General features: G+C 39.1%; 1 protein-coding gene across 7 annotated transcripts in view; it reads right to left on the bottom strand.

Annotated features, from left to right (window-relative positions):
• Positions 1 to 14,786, bottom strand: part of USP15 (ubiquitin specific peptidase 15) — a 401,393-nt gene that overhangs the window by 348,203 nt on the left and 38,404 nt on the right. For 6 of the 7 annotated variants that reach the window (XR_003858618.1, XR_003858619.1, XR_003858620.1 and 3 more), the window contains exon 3: positions 4,138 to 4,268. Coding sequence is in view for 3 of the 7 variants with exons in the window: in XM_029615760.1 (XP_029471620.1) it covers positions 4,138 to 4,268 (131 nt within the window). In the remaining 4 variants the exon portion in view is untranslated. Of the gene's footprint in view, positions 1 to 3,233; positions 3,274 to 4,137; positions 4,269 to 14,786 lie in introns of those variants that run through there. The other variant, XM_029615762.1, reaches the window with a different exon arrangement.

The raw sequence follows: 14,786 nt of genomic DNA, 5'->3' as shown, positions 1-14,786 counted from the left end.
AAGTTTATACATTTATTTTTTTTTCTAATTTGTAGCCTGCTGATCTACAAATCTCAGAAGGGAACAATACAATATTCATAATAAGCAGTAACAGAACATGAAATAATCAAATTCACAAAAAACATACAATGAGATGCTACAAATCTGGTCTTATTCCGAGAGGTTAGGTATTTCTCATAATTAGTTTTATAAATTTGCAATTGATGCTTCAAAGCCAGGATCTCCCTCAGGACAGCCTTCCTTTTTTCAGCAATGTAAGGGATTTCCCAAAACAAGTGAGGTATATCTTGATGGGCACATTGAATTCAGAAAAGGATTCCCACTGTTTATACAAAAATTCTTTAAAACCTTGGTCAATGTATAAGTAAGGGAACCTATAAAACTTAGCAGTACCCATAGGCAGAAAACCTTCTATATCAAACCACACCAGAGCATGATCTGAGATGACCAATGGACCTCTCTCTATATTTGAGTCACCTTTGCAAAGACCTCCTCCACACCGACTACAGATTGATATTTTGTGTACCACTTCCATTCCCCCCCACCTCCTCCGGTCAGGATTAAATCCATTCCATAGAGTCATCAATGCTATCGACGGCTCCCTGTCTTTGTAAGTTGAGATAATGACTCTGAATAAAAGTGATATCTCGCATCATTCTTCTCCACCTTTTGCAGTCTAGATAGCATTCTTCTCTCCCCTCTCACACTATCTCCTCAGATTTGGACAAGTCACGCTGAAACTGTCAGACCTCTCTGGACCCCAACCTCAATCCAAGCTTGCTTTTTAAGAGCTTAAATGAGAACCAACCCTCCTCATCCAACAAATGTCCCAAAAATCATAGTCCAGCCTCCCACTAGTTCTCTTCTTCTGGGTAAAATGTGGAAATTGATATATTGGGATTATCCTTTAACAATGAGAATGGTGAGAAGGACCCCACAGATACATTTAACCTTTTATATAGCGCTCACCATGTCTTAGCTGTGTAGGCAATTATAGAACTAAGTGCCCTTTGAGCCTGAGGAAAGGAGGAAGGCAACAGCAATAATAATGACAGCTCTACTCCCACAGCCATGCCAGACTCCAAAGAGAACCAATGTTGTGTATAATCTGTGCCCAATCATGCTTTTAGACATGTTAACTATTTCTAATTTATTTGGTTATTAAGCCTCCAGGTTATCTCCCCACCCAGCTTAGTCTGCCAGAGCAGACTAAGCTTCAACCTCTGTGCCTTTCCCTGCCATATGAACCGAGATAAGGTCCCATTAAGATAAGAAAATAAGAGATATGTTGGAATAGGTAAATTAGCCTGGGCGACACATTCATGAGAACTGCTATCCTTCCCTCCGAGAAACAGACACAGGTCATCTCAGTTTTTCAAGTACTCCAGAATACCACGGACCACAGGCACATAATTGGTCTTGAAGATATCTAACGATACTCTAGGCAGGAAAACCCCTAGATACGTAAACCCTTCTTTGGCCTGTTTAATGGGATATACAGTTGGGTATGGAAGTGTCTTTCCCTCCCTCTGTAACAAACAGCTTAGATTTTTGGTAATTTATCCTATAGCCCAATACCCTACTGTATTCTGCCAAGACTTCTAGCAATCTGGGTGCAGACATTTTAGAATTAGCTATGAACAATAAGACGTTGTCTGAATATAATGAGATCTTGTGATTTACCTTTAAATTGGAAACCATTAATCCCTGCATACTACCAAATTACTTAAGCCAAGACTTCTATAGCCATGAAAGTTGCAATCGCCGGGTCTACAGGTCCCGGTGGAATACGTACAAGATCTACGGCGTGGGTGGGCCCGTTAACATAAGCATCAGTTTGGGGAATCTACATCAGTACTGCACCCTGGAATGTGTAACTTGTGGTCCAACTGTCCATTATAGATTCTGTTGTCAGCTATAGATTACTTAACTTAATGAGCCAATCGTTCCATTGCAACTACTGTTTTTCTCGACGGTCGATCATCTCCTCAAATACTTCGTAGAATGGTCTTCTGAAAATTCTTAGTACCGGCTGTTAGCACTGCTGTACTCAGGTGTCTCCCGACACGGGACCGTGTTTCAGACATACTAGTCCTTTTATCAAGGGAAATAATATGGCAGACTGGCGTTCTTTTCCTTCTGATCGACCGTTGAGAAATACAGTAGTTGCAATGGAACGATTGGCTCATTAATTTAAGTTAAGTAATCCATAGCTGGGCTTTTAAATGCTGCATATAAAAAAAAAGCTAAAAAAAAATTGTGTTGGTATATAATAACTAACCACCAGTGACTCATGATTATACACAAGGCAGAGTCTAAAAGCGTCATGCTATATCGATGAAGCATATTATGATGGTCACTCATTATTAAGCATCAAATTGGTTTGACTTATCACCAGCGTCAGCAAATATTGGAAGTGGGGATGTATGTTGGAGTATGTGAATTATACCAGACTGCACATGCCCAGTAGGACACAAAGTTCTAAAACTTTTGACATAAAAATTCTGGGTCAGGATCCATCGGATCCACATGTGAGGATTGCCATCTGGCTCATCTTGGAGAAAAGTAATAAACATTTAGCAAATTAGATGAATTGTTTTTCCCATGGAGCAGAAGTTCATTACTGCCCTATCATTTTCAAGGCACCTGAAAAGAAAAATGCCGCCAGAAACCATATCAAAATGTCAATGAGTTTTGGAAACTCTCAATACTTCCCACTATTATTTTTTAAAGTAGTCATCTATACATTAAAACAACTGTATAACACATACATACTGTGTATGCTTGTTTGTTTACTATATCAGATACATAAATAACCTTTGTAAGAGTTAAGTTCACAAGATATATAAAGATATAAAAGTGCACATATACAAAGTATACTAGAGAAAAGTTCATTTTAGATAGTTTTAAATGCAGGCTCATACCATTTAATTAGTATCTCAAACTCAAAAAGTAATTTGTATTTTTTGTTTGTAACTAATAGACTAAGTTAAACAAGAACTCCAATCACCTAGTATATTTACAGGAAAATTGGATATTATGTGAGCATATTTTTAAAATAAATATTGAAAACACAACAAGAACTGCCATCCCAAAGATTTAGCTGAGCTTTTACAACTATCGGAGGAAGACATTCAGTTTTACATTTTCTACTACAAATCAGAATACAATCAACATTTTTAGTTTAAACAAGCATGCAAGTAAATAAAGTAATAAAAACCATTTAGGATCACCTTTAAAACAGGATCTTCCAAACTAACTGGAGTGCTTGAGTCATGTCATGCAGACTGTCCTTAAAATAGAATTTGCCTGACATGTGACACCAAGAACATACTTGGAAAAAGGGAGCATCTATGTGAATGTTACTAGAAAGCCACTTAAACACCACCACCTTCTGTTCCTTCTGTACAAATGTGATTATTTCAAACGGAAAAGTTTTGAATTTGAAACTACAAAGATATGTTGGCTCCAGCTAAAAAATAATTATATATTTATTACGCTTTGAAGTAACTAGAGAAAATTGCATAGCACTAAGTAGTAGGTCACAAAGTTACATGAAGGGTGCTGTTTAAGCAACAGACCTTGATTCTAACATCTGACTGCTTTACATGTTTATAGGCAATTTGTTAGCAGTCAGAAGGAGTGTATATGTTGCACTACTTGTTCATTCTCTATTCCACTTTACTTGCTAATTTCCCCCTCCCCAGTATATATTTTTCTAGTTAAGAAAGAACCTTGACTACAAATTGAGACATAGGGCATTGGAGCAAGAACATTCAATAAAGCAAAAGAACAATTTACCTGCCATACACAGTTCAGATAATGTTATCTCGGAATAACCAATTCCAAAGAAAACTGAAAAAGGACTGCAAAAGCAGAATAAAAAAGTATTGAGGAGAGAAAGCGGGTACTTGTCCGCATGGAATCTCAGAGAAAGAAAGAAAAAGGCTGAGGTGCTCAAGAGGCATGCGGAAACTCTCATGCACGCTCAGCAGTAAAACTTTACTGAGCTAGAGATGGGTCTGTTAGGTACCATAGGATTTCACCACCTACTCAGTCCTGCTTGTCAGAGAACAGCAGCAGGTTAAGAAGTGGGACAAAAAAAATTTAAAAACTGCTAATTAACTTAAAGCGTACCTTGCGTGCTATTGGCTCTTGACTTTCCATTAAGGTGTACCAGCTGACTAATTTATTCCAGCCCTCTGTAGGCAACAGGATATAGTCAAGCTCATCAATAAGATGCTCTTTAAGGGACATCGAGTCGCCATCTATAAGAAAAGATCAATTTATTTTATAATACAAATCTACAGCATCTTACAAAAAAAAAAAAACGGAACCCTGAAAAACACTTCTGCTACTTAAAATAGAATGTCTACCATTTTTCAATAAAGATTTTACCTAAAGTTTTATAATTTGTTCTCTAAGAAGTATGTTTTGTTTTCTTAGTGTTTAAAAGGAGACTATAAAACATAATGAAATTAAACCTGAAGTTTAACTTTTGTGGAAACATTAAGAACATAAATTGCTATACTGGGTCAGACAAGGGCCCATCAAGCCCAGCATCCTGTTTCCAACAGTGGCCAATCCAGGCTACAAGTACCTGACAAGTACCCAAACACTAAGTAGATCCCATGCTACTGATGCTAGTAATAGCAGTGGCTATTCTCTAAGACAACTTGATGAATAGCAGTCAATGGCTCTCGCCTCCAAGAACCTATCCAAACCTTTTTTAAACCCAGCTACACTAACCACATCCCCTGGCAACAAATTCCAGAGCTTAACTGTACGCCGAGTGAAAAAGAGTTTTCTCAGATTAGTTTTAAATGTTCTACTTGCTAACTTCATGGAGTGCCTCCTAGCCCTTCTATTATCTGAAAGAGTAAATAACCAATTCACATCTACTCATCCTAGACCTCTCATAATTTTAAAGACCTCTAACATATCCCCTCTCAGCGGTCTCTTCTCTAAACTGAACAGCCCTAACCTCTTTAGCCTTTCCTCATGGGGGAGCTGTTCCATCCCTTTATCATTTTGAACGCCCTTCTCTGTACCTTCTCCAGTGCAACTATATATTTTTTGAGATGCGGTGACCAGAACTGTACATGTTACTCAAAAAGTGGTCTCACCATGGAGCGATACAGAGGCATTATGACATTTTCCGTTTTAGTCACCAGTCCCTTCCTAATAATTCCTAACATTGTTTGCTTTTTTGACTGCCGCAGCACACTGAACCAACAATTTCAATGTGCTATCCACTATGACGCCTAGATAGTTTTCCTAGGTGGTAACTCCTAATATGGAACCTAATATCATGTAACTACAGAATGGGTTATTTTTCCCTATATGCAACACCTTGTACTTGTCCACATTAAATTTCATCTGCCATCTGGCTGCCCAATCTTCAAGTCTCGCAAGGTCATCCTGTAATTTATAACAATCCCTTTGTGATTTAACAACTCTGAATAATTTTGTATCATCTGAAAATTTGATTACCTCACTCGTCGTATTCCTTTCCAAATCATTTATAAATATATTGAAAAGTACTGGTCGAAGTACAGATCCCTGAGGCACTCCACTCTACCCTTTTCCACTAAGAAAATTGACCATTTAATCTTCATCTGTTTCCTGTCTTTTAACCAGTTTGTAATCCACAAAAGGACATCACCTCCTATCCCATGACTTTTTAGTTTTCTTAGAAGCCTCTCATGAGGAACTTTGTCAAATGCCTTCTGAAAATCCAAATACACTACATCTACCGGTTCACCTTTATCCACATGTTTATTAAACCCTTCAAAAAAAATGAAGCAGATTTGTGAGGCAAGGCTTCCCTTGGGTAAATCCATGTTGTGTTCCATTAAACCATATCTTTCTAAATGCTCTGTGATTTTGATCTTTAGAATAGTTTCCACTATTTTTCCCGGCACTGAAGTCAGGCTCACTGGTCTATAGTTTCCCCTGGAACCCTTTTAAAATATTGGGGTTACACTGGCCACCCTCCAGTTTTCAGGTAATATGGATGATTTTATTGATAGGTTACAAATTATAACTAACTGATCTGAAATTTAATTTTTTTAGTTCCTTCAGAACCCTGGGATGCATACCATCCAGTCCAGATGATTTGCTACTCTTTAGTTTGTCAATATGGCCTACTACATCTTCCAGGATCACAGTGATTTGGTTCAGTTCATCTGACTCATCATCCTTGAAAACCATCTCCGGAACTGGTATCTCCCCAAAATCCTCATTAGTAAACACGGAAGCAAATAATTCATTTAGTCTTTCTGCAACGGCTTTATCTTCCCTAAGAGCCCTTTTAACCACTCAGTCTTCTAATGGTCCAACCGACTCCCTCACACGTTTCTTGCTTCGGATATATTTTAAAAAGTTATTATGAGTTTTTGCCTCTATGGCAAACTTCATTTTAAATTCTCTCTTTGCCTGCCTTATTAATGTTTTACACTTAACTTGACAATGCTTATGCTTTTTCCTATTTTCTTCAAATGGATTCTTCTTCAAATTTTTGACAGATTTTTTTGGGATAAAATAGCCTCGTTCACCTCACCTTTTAACCATGCCAGTAATCGTTTTGCCTTCTTTCCACCTTTCTTAATACGTGGAATACAATCTTAGAAGCACAGTCCAGATATATTTTTAAACAATGTCCACGTCTGTTGTACACTTTTAAACTTTGCAGCTGCACCTTTAAGTTTTTTTCTAACTATTTTCCTTATTTTATCAAAGTTTCCCTTTTGAAAATGTAGTGTTAGAGCTGTAGATTTACATACTGCCCCCTTCCAGTCATTAGTTCAAATTTGATCATATTATGATCACTATTACTAAATGGACCCACCACCATTACCTCTCTTATCGAATCCTCATCCCACTAAGAATTAAATCTAAATAGCATTACATGAGATGCATTTTATCATAAGTTAGTAAAAGGCTAAAGCCTATGCTGTTAAGAATATAACCTTCCTCAATCCAAAATTCCCCATCATTTTATCATTACTAGAAGGATTTTACCCTTTTAAGTGTTGGGCTGTGCCTAGTGCCTGGAGCCCACAGATAACCAAGCTCTGTGCACCGAGCTCCCACCTTTCTATCCTGCCGACAGCAAACCTGGTCCTCAGTGTGCATACTTCCCATCTCTCATCCCTCTATGACATCAGGGAGAGAGGGGTGCCAGAGGTGGGGTGGGGGGAATTGGAGAGCTTGATCACAGGGCAATGTCATCATCAGACCTTTAGATAGTGTGATTGAGCAGACTCTCCTTTGATCGTGGTTGTTAATTACAATTCCAGCTCACGTATAGGACTGAAGACAAAACCGATGTTCCTCAAGACTCTGCAATTTTCGCTATGTTATTCAGCATATATCTGGCACCACTTTGCAAGTTACCAGCAGAATTAATTTCCGAATTTACGCTGATATACAGGTTTTCATTCCTGCATTCAATTGTATTTCCTTTACATTTAAACAATTGGAAATATACATGACTGCCATTCAGAAATGGCTATTGTACAATAGATTATCACTCAGCATTTCAAAAACAAAATCACATTTTTATCTAGAAAAACATATATAGAAATCTTTCCTCAATTTACATTTTGTGGACAATAAATGTTATCCATGTATGTCTGTGACCTTGGAGTGCTACCCCCAACTTTCTATGAAAATACATATACAGAGTGCATTAAAAAACGGTTATTTTAAACTCCATATGCTTAGAACCTCTTCTTGAATCAAGAAGATATTCCAATTGTACTATAAACTTTAATATTCATAGGACGTGACTATTGTAATTCTTGATTCCTGAGACTTCCAGAACACTACAACTACTCCAGAACTCCGCTGTCCGAGTACTTACTGGTCCGAATATTTATGCTAGAGACAAAGTTCCTGGATGTAATAAATGACTGCTTCATGGAGCAATTGGTTCAGGAACCTACAAGAGAGGGAGCTATTTTAGATTTAATTCTTAGTGGAACGCAAGATTTGGTGAAAGAAGTAACGGTGGTGGGGCCACTTGGCAACAGTGATCATAACATGATCAAATTTAAACTAATAACTGGAAGGGGGACAATAAGTAAATCTGCAGCTCTAACACAATTTTAAAAAGGGAAACTTTGATAAAATGAGGAAAATAGTTAGAAAAAAACTGAAAGGTGCAGCTGCAAAGGTTAAAAGTGTTCAACAGGCTTGGACATTGTTTAAAAATACAATCCTAGAGGCGCAGTCCATATGTATTCCGCGCATTAAGAAAGGTGGAAGGAAGGCAAAACGATTACCGTCATGGTTAAAAGGTGAGGTGAAAGAGGCTATTTTAGCCAAAAAAACATCCTTCAAAAATTGGAAGAAGGATCCATCTGAAGAAAATAGGATAAAACATAAGCATTGTCAAGATAAGTGTAAAACATTGATAAGACAGGCGAAGAGAGAATTTGAAATGAAGTTGGCCATAGAGGCAAAAACTCATAATAAAAACTTTTTTAAATATATCCAAAGCAAGAAACCTGTGAGGGAGTCGGTTGGACCATTAGATGACAGAGGGGTTAAAGGGGCTCTTAGGGAAGATAAGGCCATTGCAGAAAGACTAAATGAATTCTTTGCCTCCGTGTTTACTAATGAGGATGTTGGGGAGATACCAGTTCCGGAGATGGTTTTCAGGGGTGATGACTCAGACGAACTGAACGAAATCACTGTGAACCTGGAAGATGTAGTAGGCCAGATTGACAAACTAAAGAGTAGCAAATCACCTGGACCGGATGGTATGCATCCTAGGGTTCTGAAGGAACTCAAAAATGAAATTTCTGATCTATTAGTTAAAATTTGTAACCTTTCATTAAAATCATCCATTGTACCTGAAGACTGGAGGGTGGCCAATGTAACCCCAATATTTAAAAAAGGCTCCAGGGGCGATCCGGGTAATTATAGACCAGTGAGCCTGACTTCAGTGCTGGGAAAAATAGTGGAAAATATTCTCAAGATCAAAATTGTAGAGCATATAGAAAGACATGATTTAATGGGACACAGTCAACATGGATTTACCCAAGGGAAGTCTTGCCTAACAAATCTGCTTCATTTTTTTGAAGGGGTTAATAAACATGTGGATAAAGGTGAACCGGTAGATGTAGTGTATTTGGATTTTCAGAAGGCGTTTGACAAAGTCCCTCATGAGAAGCTTCTACGAAAACTAAAAAGTCATGGGATAGGAGGCGATGTCCTTTCGTGGATTAGAAACTGGTTAAAAGACAGGAAACAGAGAGTAGGATTAAATGGTCAATATTCTCAGTGGAAAAGGGTAAACAGTGGAGTACCTCAGGGATCTGTATTGGGACCGGTGCTTTTCAATATATATATAAATGATCTGGAAAGGAATACGACGAGTGAGGTTATCAAATTTGCGGATGATACAAAAGTATTCAGAGTAGTTAAATCACAGGCAGACTGTGATACATTACAGGAGGACCTTGCAAGACTGGAAGATTGGGCATCCAAATGGCAGATGAAATTTAATGTGGACAAGTGCAAGGTGTTGCACATAGGGAAAAATAACCCTTGCTGTAGTTACACGATGTTAGGTTCCATGTTAGGAGCTACCACCCAGGAAAAAGATCTAGGCATCATAGTGGATAATACTTTAAAATCGTCAGCTCAGTGTGCTGCAGCAGTCAAAAAAGCAAATAGAATGTTGGGAATTATTAGGAAGGGAATGGTTAATAGAACGGAAAATGTCATAATGCCTCTGTATCGCTCCATGGTGAGACCGCACCTTGAATACTGTGTACAATTCTGGTCGCCGCATCTCAAAAAAGATATAGTTGCGATGGAGAAGGTACAGAGAAGGGCAACCAAAATGATAAAGGGGATGGAACAGCTCCCCTATGAGGAAAGGCTGAAGAGGTTAGGGCTGTTCAGCTTGGAGAAGAGACGGCTGAGGGGGGATATGATAGAGGTCTTTAAGATCATGAGAGGTCTTGAACGAGTAGATGTGACTCGGTTATTTACACTTTCGAATAATAGAAGGACTAGGGGGCATTCCATGAAGTTAGCAAGTAGCACAATTAAGACTAATCGGAGAAAATTCTTTTTCACTCAACGCACAATAAAGCTCTGGAATTTGTTGCCAGAGAAGGTAGTTAGTGCAGTTAGTGTAGCTGGGTTCAAAAAAGGTTTGGATAAGTTCTTGGAGGAGAAGTCCATTAATGGCTATTAATCAATTATACTTAGGGAATAGCCACTGCTATTAATTGCATCAGTAGCATGGGTTCTTCTTAGTGTTTGGGTAATTGCCAGGTTCTTGTGGCCTGGTTTTTGGCCTCTGTTGGAAATAGGATGCTGGGCTTGATGGACCCTTGGTCTGTCCCAGCATGGCAATTTCTTATGTTCTTATGTCTATAACATCTCTTCATTGGTTTCCTATTCAGGCAAGGATTAAGATACTAATGTTAATCCATAAATTGATCTGTAAAGTCAGTAGTCCATGGCAAGATTCAGCCTTAAAGATTTATGTTCCAACACAATCCCTATCCTCACAGAACAAAGGACAGCTTGAGATCCCCTCAGAACACCAAGCTCACTTGAGCTTGTTCTCAGTAGCTGGACTAGTAATATGGAATTTAATGCCTGAAAATATAACAGTAATGTAGTTATATCAGGCATAGAGGAGAGAAAATTCTATTTAGATCTTTAAATGTTAAGATCTTGGCTTTAATGCAGTACACTGAAAAGAAGACTAAACAACTTGTTATTTTTATTCTATTTTAATTATTGTATAGTTTGTCATGATGTGCTGTTTATGTATACACTTATTGTAAACTACTGCAATTGCAAGAGCATGTGGTATTAAAAATAATTAAGCAAAATAAATATTTCTGTTTATGACAGTAATAAAGATGCAGCCTTTTATATCCAATCAACTACTCCTGTGTTCATTAATTTGCTGCCTGTGTGGGATGGTGTGCTAGTCGTGGCTGCCAGTATTATGTTAGCCTTTAAAAAAAATGCTGTTTCAGCAATTTCTAAGCATGTTTGCTGTACTCTCTCTGCTACACCTCTGATCGACATTGTGGTACTGGATGCCATTTCTCCTTTCTGTGGACCCCAAACAAGATGAACAGTTTATCCATCTTCCTGAAGACAACTACTGCCTTCAGGTACCTAATCAAAATGCATCGCATGTCTAGCAAGTACAGTCCTCGATTCTTACCTTTATTTTTCTTCCTTGGAAAGGCTGACAATATTACTGTCTAAGTAATATGAAATGAGGACACTACCTTGGCAGGAATGAGCCCTCTAGACTAAGGGTTACTGAATGTTGAGAGATCAGCAAGTATGGCTCTCTGCCAGAGAGGGCCTGTAACCCAGATGTACCTGGCAGAACAGATCGCTACTAAGAAGGTAGTTTTTAAGGTCAGGTCCTTAACTGATGTGCGCCACTAAGACCCTCGTCCACCCTTTTCTTCATTTCCATCCTTTAGCGATCCACAGTATTTATCCCATGCCCCTTTGAATTCTTTCACTGTTTTGGACTTTACAACCTCCTCTGGAAGGGCATTCCAGGCATCCACCACCCTCTCCGTGAAGAAATATTTCCTGATGGTTCTGAGATGTCCTCCCTGGAGTTTCATTTCGTGACCCCTAGTTCTACTGATTTCTTTACAAAGGAAAAGGTTTGACGTTTGTACAGCATTAAAACCTTTCAGGTATCTGATAGTCTGTATCATATCTCCCCTCTTCCAGAGTATACATATTCAGATCCATCAGTCTGTCCTCATAGGTTTTATGATACTGACCACACACTATTTTGGTAGCCCTTCTTTGGACCATCTCTATCCCTTTTGCGATAAGGGCTCCAGAACGGAACACAGTACTCAGGGTGAGGCCTCACCAAGGGTGATGCCCTTGTACCAAAGCACAAGGGCATTGCCACCTCCTTTTTCTTATGGTTATTCCTCTCTCTATGCAGCCCAGCATTCTTTTGCTTTTAGCTATCGCCTTGTCACATTGCTTTACCATCTTCAAATCGCCAGACACTATCACGCCAAAATCCTGCTCTTAGTCCATGCACATCAGTCTTTCACCCCATCACATACAGCTCTTTTGAATTACTGCATCCCAGATGCATAACTCTGCACTTCTTGGCACTGAATCCCAGCTACCAAATCTTTGACCACTCTACAAGCTTTCATAAATCACTTTTCATTCTCACTACTCCTTCAGGCATGTATCAACCACAAACAGAAAAGATTTACCTTCTATCCTTTTCCATAATGTCGCTCAAAGATATTGAACAGAACCGGTCCTGTGGCATTCCACTTCCACGGCTCTTTCTTCAGAGTAGGTTCCATTTACCATTACTCACTGTCTCCTATCAGTTAACCAGTTTGTAATCCATATCACCACCTTGGCGCTCACTCCCAAGCTTCCTGTGCGGGACAGTATTAAAAGCTTTGCTAAAATCCAAGTAGATAACATCGAGCGCTCTTCCTTGATCTAAATCTCTACTCACCCAATCAAAAAAAAATCAGATTTGTATGACAGGTCCTTCCCATGGTGAATTCATGCTGCCTCAGGTCCAGCAACTTACCGGATTTGTAGATAGTTCAGTATCCTTTCTTTCAGCAGCAACTCCATTAATTTTCTTACCACGGAGGTGAGGCTAACCAGCCTGTAATTTCCAGCCTCTTCGCTGCTACACTCTTATGAAGTGGGATCACAACCGCTCTTCTCCAATCTCACGGCACCACTCCCATTTCCAGGGATTTATTGAACAGGTCATTTAGCAGACCTGCCAGGACATCTCATAGTATCCTGGGATGTACCTTATCTGGCTCCATGGACTTGTCCACTTTCAATTTTCCTAGCTCTTCCCATACATACTCTTCTGTAAAAGGAGTTGAGTCTACCCCATTCCTGTCTACAGTCTTGTCAGCCAGCAACTGTCCTTCTCCAAGGTCTTCAGAGAAGGGCAACCAAAATGATAAAGGGAATGGAACAGCTCCCCTATGAGGAAAAGCTGAAGAGGTTAGGGCTGTTCAGCTTGGAGAAGAGACGGCTGAGGGGGGATATGATAGAGGTCTTTAAAATCATGAGAGGTCTTGACTGAGTAGATGTGAATAGGTTATTTACACTTTCAGATAATAGAAGGACTAGGGGGCACTCCATGAAGTTAGCAAGCATCACATTTAAGACTAATCTGAGAAAATTCTTTCACTCAACGCACAATTAAGCTCTGGAATTTGTTGCCAGAGGATGTGGTTAGTGCAGTTAATGTAGCTGGGTTCAAAAAAGGTTTGGATAAGTTCTTGGAGAAGTCCATTAACTGCTATTAATCAAGTTGACTTGGGGAATGGCCTCTGCTATTACTGGCATCAGTAGCATGGGATTTTCTTGGTGTTTGGGTACTTGCCAGGTTCTCGTGGCCTGGTTTGGCCTCTGTTGGAAGCAGGATGCTGGGCTTGATGGACCCTTGGTCTGATCCAGCATGGCAATTTCTTATGTTCCTTATTAAATACTTCAGGGTTCACTATTTCTGCCATTTCCTTGTCTGCCTTGACACATTGTTCCTCATCATCTTTCATTTTCACTGTACCACTTTGGGCTTTCTTTCCTTCTCTTATATTATCAGAGAAAATGTTTTGTCACCTCTCTCTCTCTTTGGCAATCATTTCTTTCACTTGACCTTTTGCTCTTCTGATTTATTTCTTTGTCTCCATCAGTTTAACCAGGAATTCTTCCCTGTGTTTCTCTTTTTAGGATCTTTTATACTGCCTGAATGCTGATCTTTTTGTGTTTATATTTGTGGAAGTAATGAGGAGGCTAGGAACCATACATCAGTTAATCTGGCTTCTGTGGTGAGCAAATTAATGGATATGCTGTTAAAACTAAGGACAGCTTTTGGAATCCAATGGATTGCATTACCAGAGACAGCATGGTTTTATTACTAGTAAATCTTGTGAAACAAATCTGATCAATTTTTTTGAATGGGTAATAGAGAGTTGGAACAAGTGAGAACGCTAAATGGGGTGTACTTGGATTTTAGTAAGGCCCTTGACACAATTCCGCACAGAAAACTTATAAATTGAGCTTCCGTAGTACAGAACCTAGAGTGACTGAGTTAGAAACTGGCTGAGTGGGAGGGACACAATGTGTAGTGGTAAATGGAGTTTATTCTGAGGAGAAGAGTGTTACTATGGTGTGACTCAGAGATAAGTCCTGGGACCGATTCTTTTCACAGTTTTGTCCGTGACATAGCAGGATTGTCGGGAAAGATTTATCTTTTTGTTGATATCATCAAAATCTGTAACAAGGTAAAAAGCCAGGAAGGTGTAGAAAATGAGGAGGGATCTAGAAAAGCTCGAGGAATGGTCTGAAAAAATGTAATGCTGAAAATGCAGTGTAATGCATTTAGGATGCAAAAATGCAAGGGAGAGGTACAGTATTGGAGGCGAAATTGTTCTAAGCACAAAAGAGCAGGATCTGGGGGAGATTGTATCTTATGATCTTAAGGTAGCCAAATAAGTAGCTAAAGCAACTGAAAAAGCCAAAAATATGCCTGGCTGCATAGGGAAAAAATGATCAGCAGGAAAAGGGAGGAAATATTGCCCTTGTATAGGTCCCTGGTGAGACCTCATTTGGGATACTGTGTACAACTCAGGAGACCATAACCTTCAAAAGGAAATAAACCGGTTGGAATTGGTCCAGAGGGTGGCTACTAAAATGATCAGTGGTCTTTATTCTAAAGCACATGAGAATAAACTTAAAGATCTAAACATGTATGCCCT

Source organism: Rhinatrema bivittatum, chromosome 9 (genome assembly GCF_901001135.1).
Source record: "Rhinatrema bivittatum chromosome 9, aRhiBiv1.1, whole genome shotgun sequence".
NCBI lineage: Eukaryota > Metazoa > Chordata > Amphibia > Gymnophiona > Rhinatrematidae > Rhinatrema > Rhinatrema bivittatum.
The sequence above is the reverse complement of the archived record's forward strand: the minus strand, read 5'-3'. Positions and strand labels throughout refer to the sequence as shown.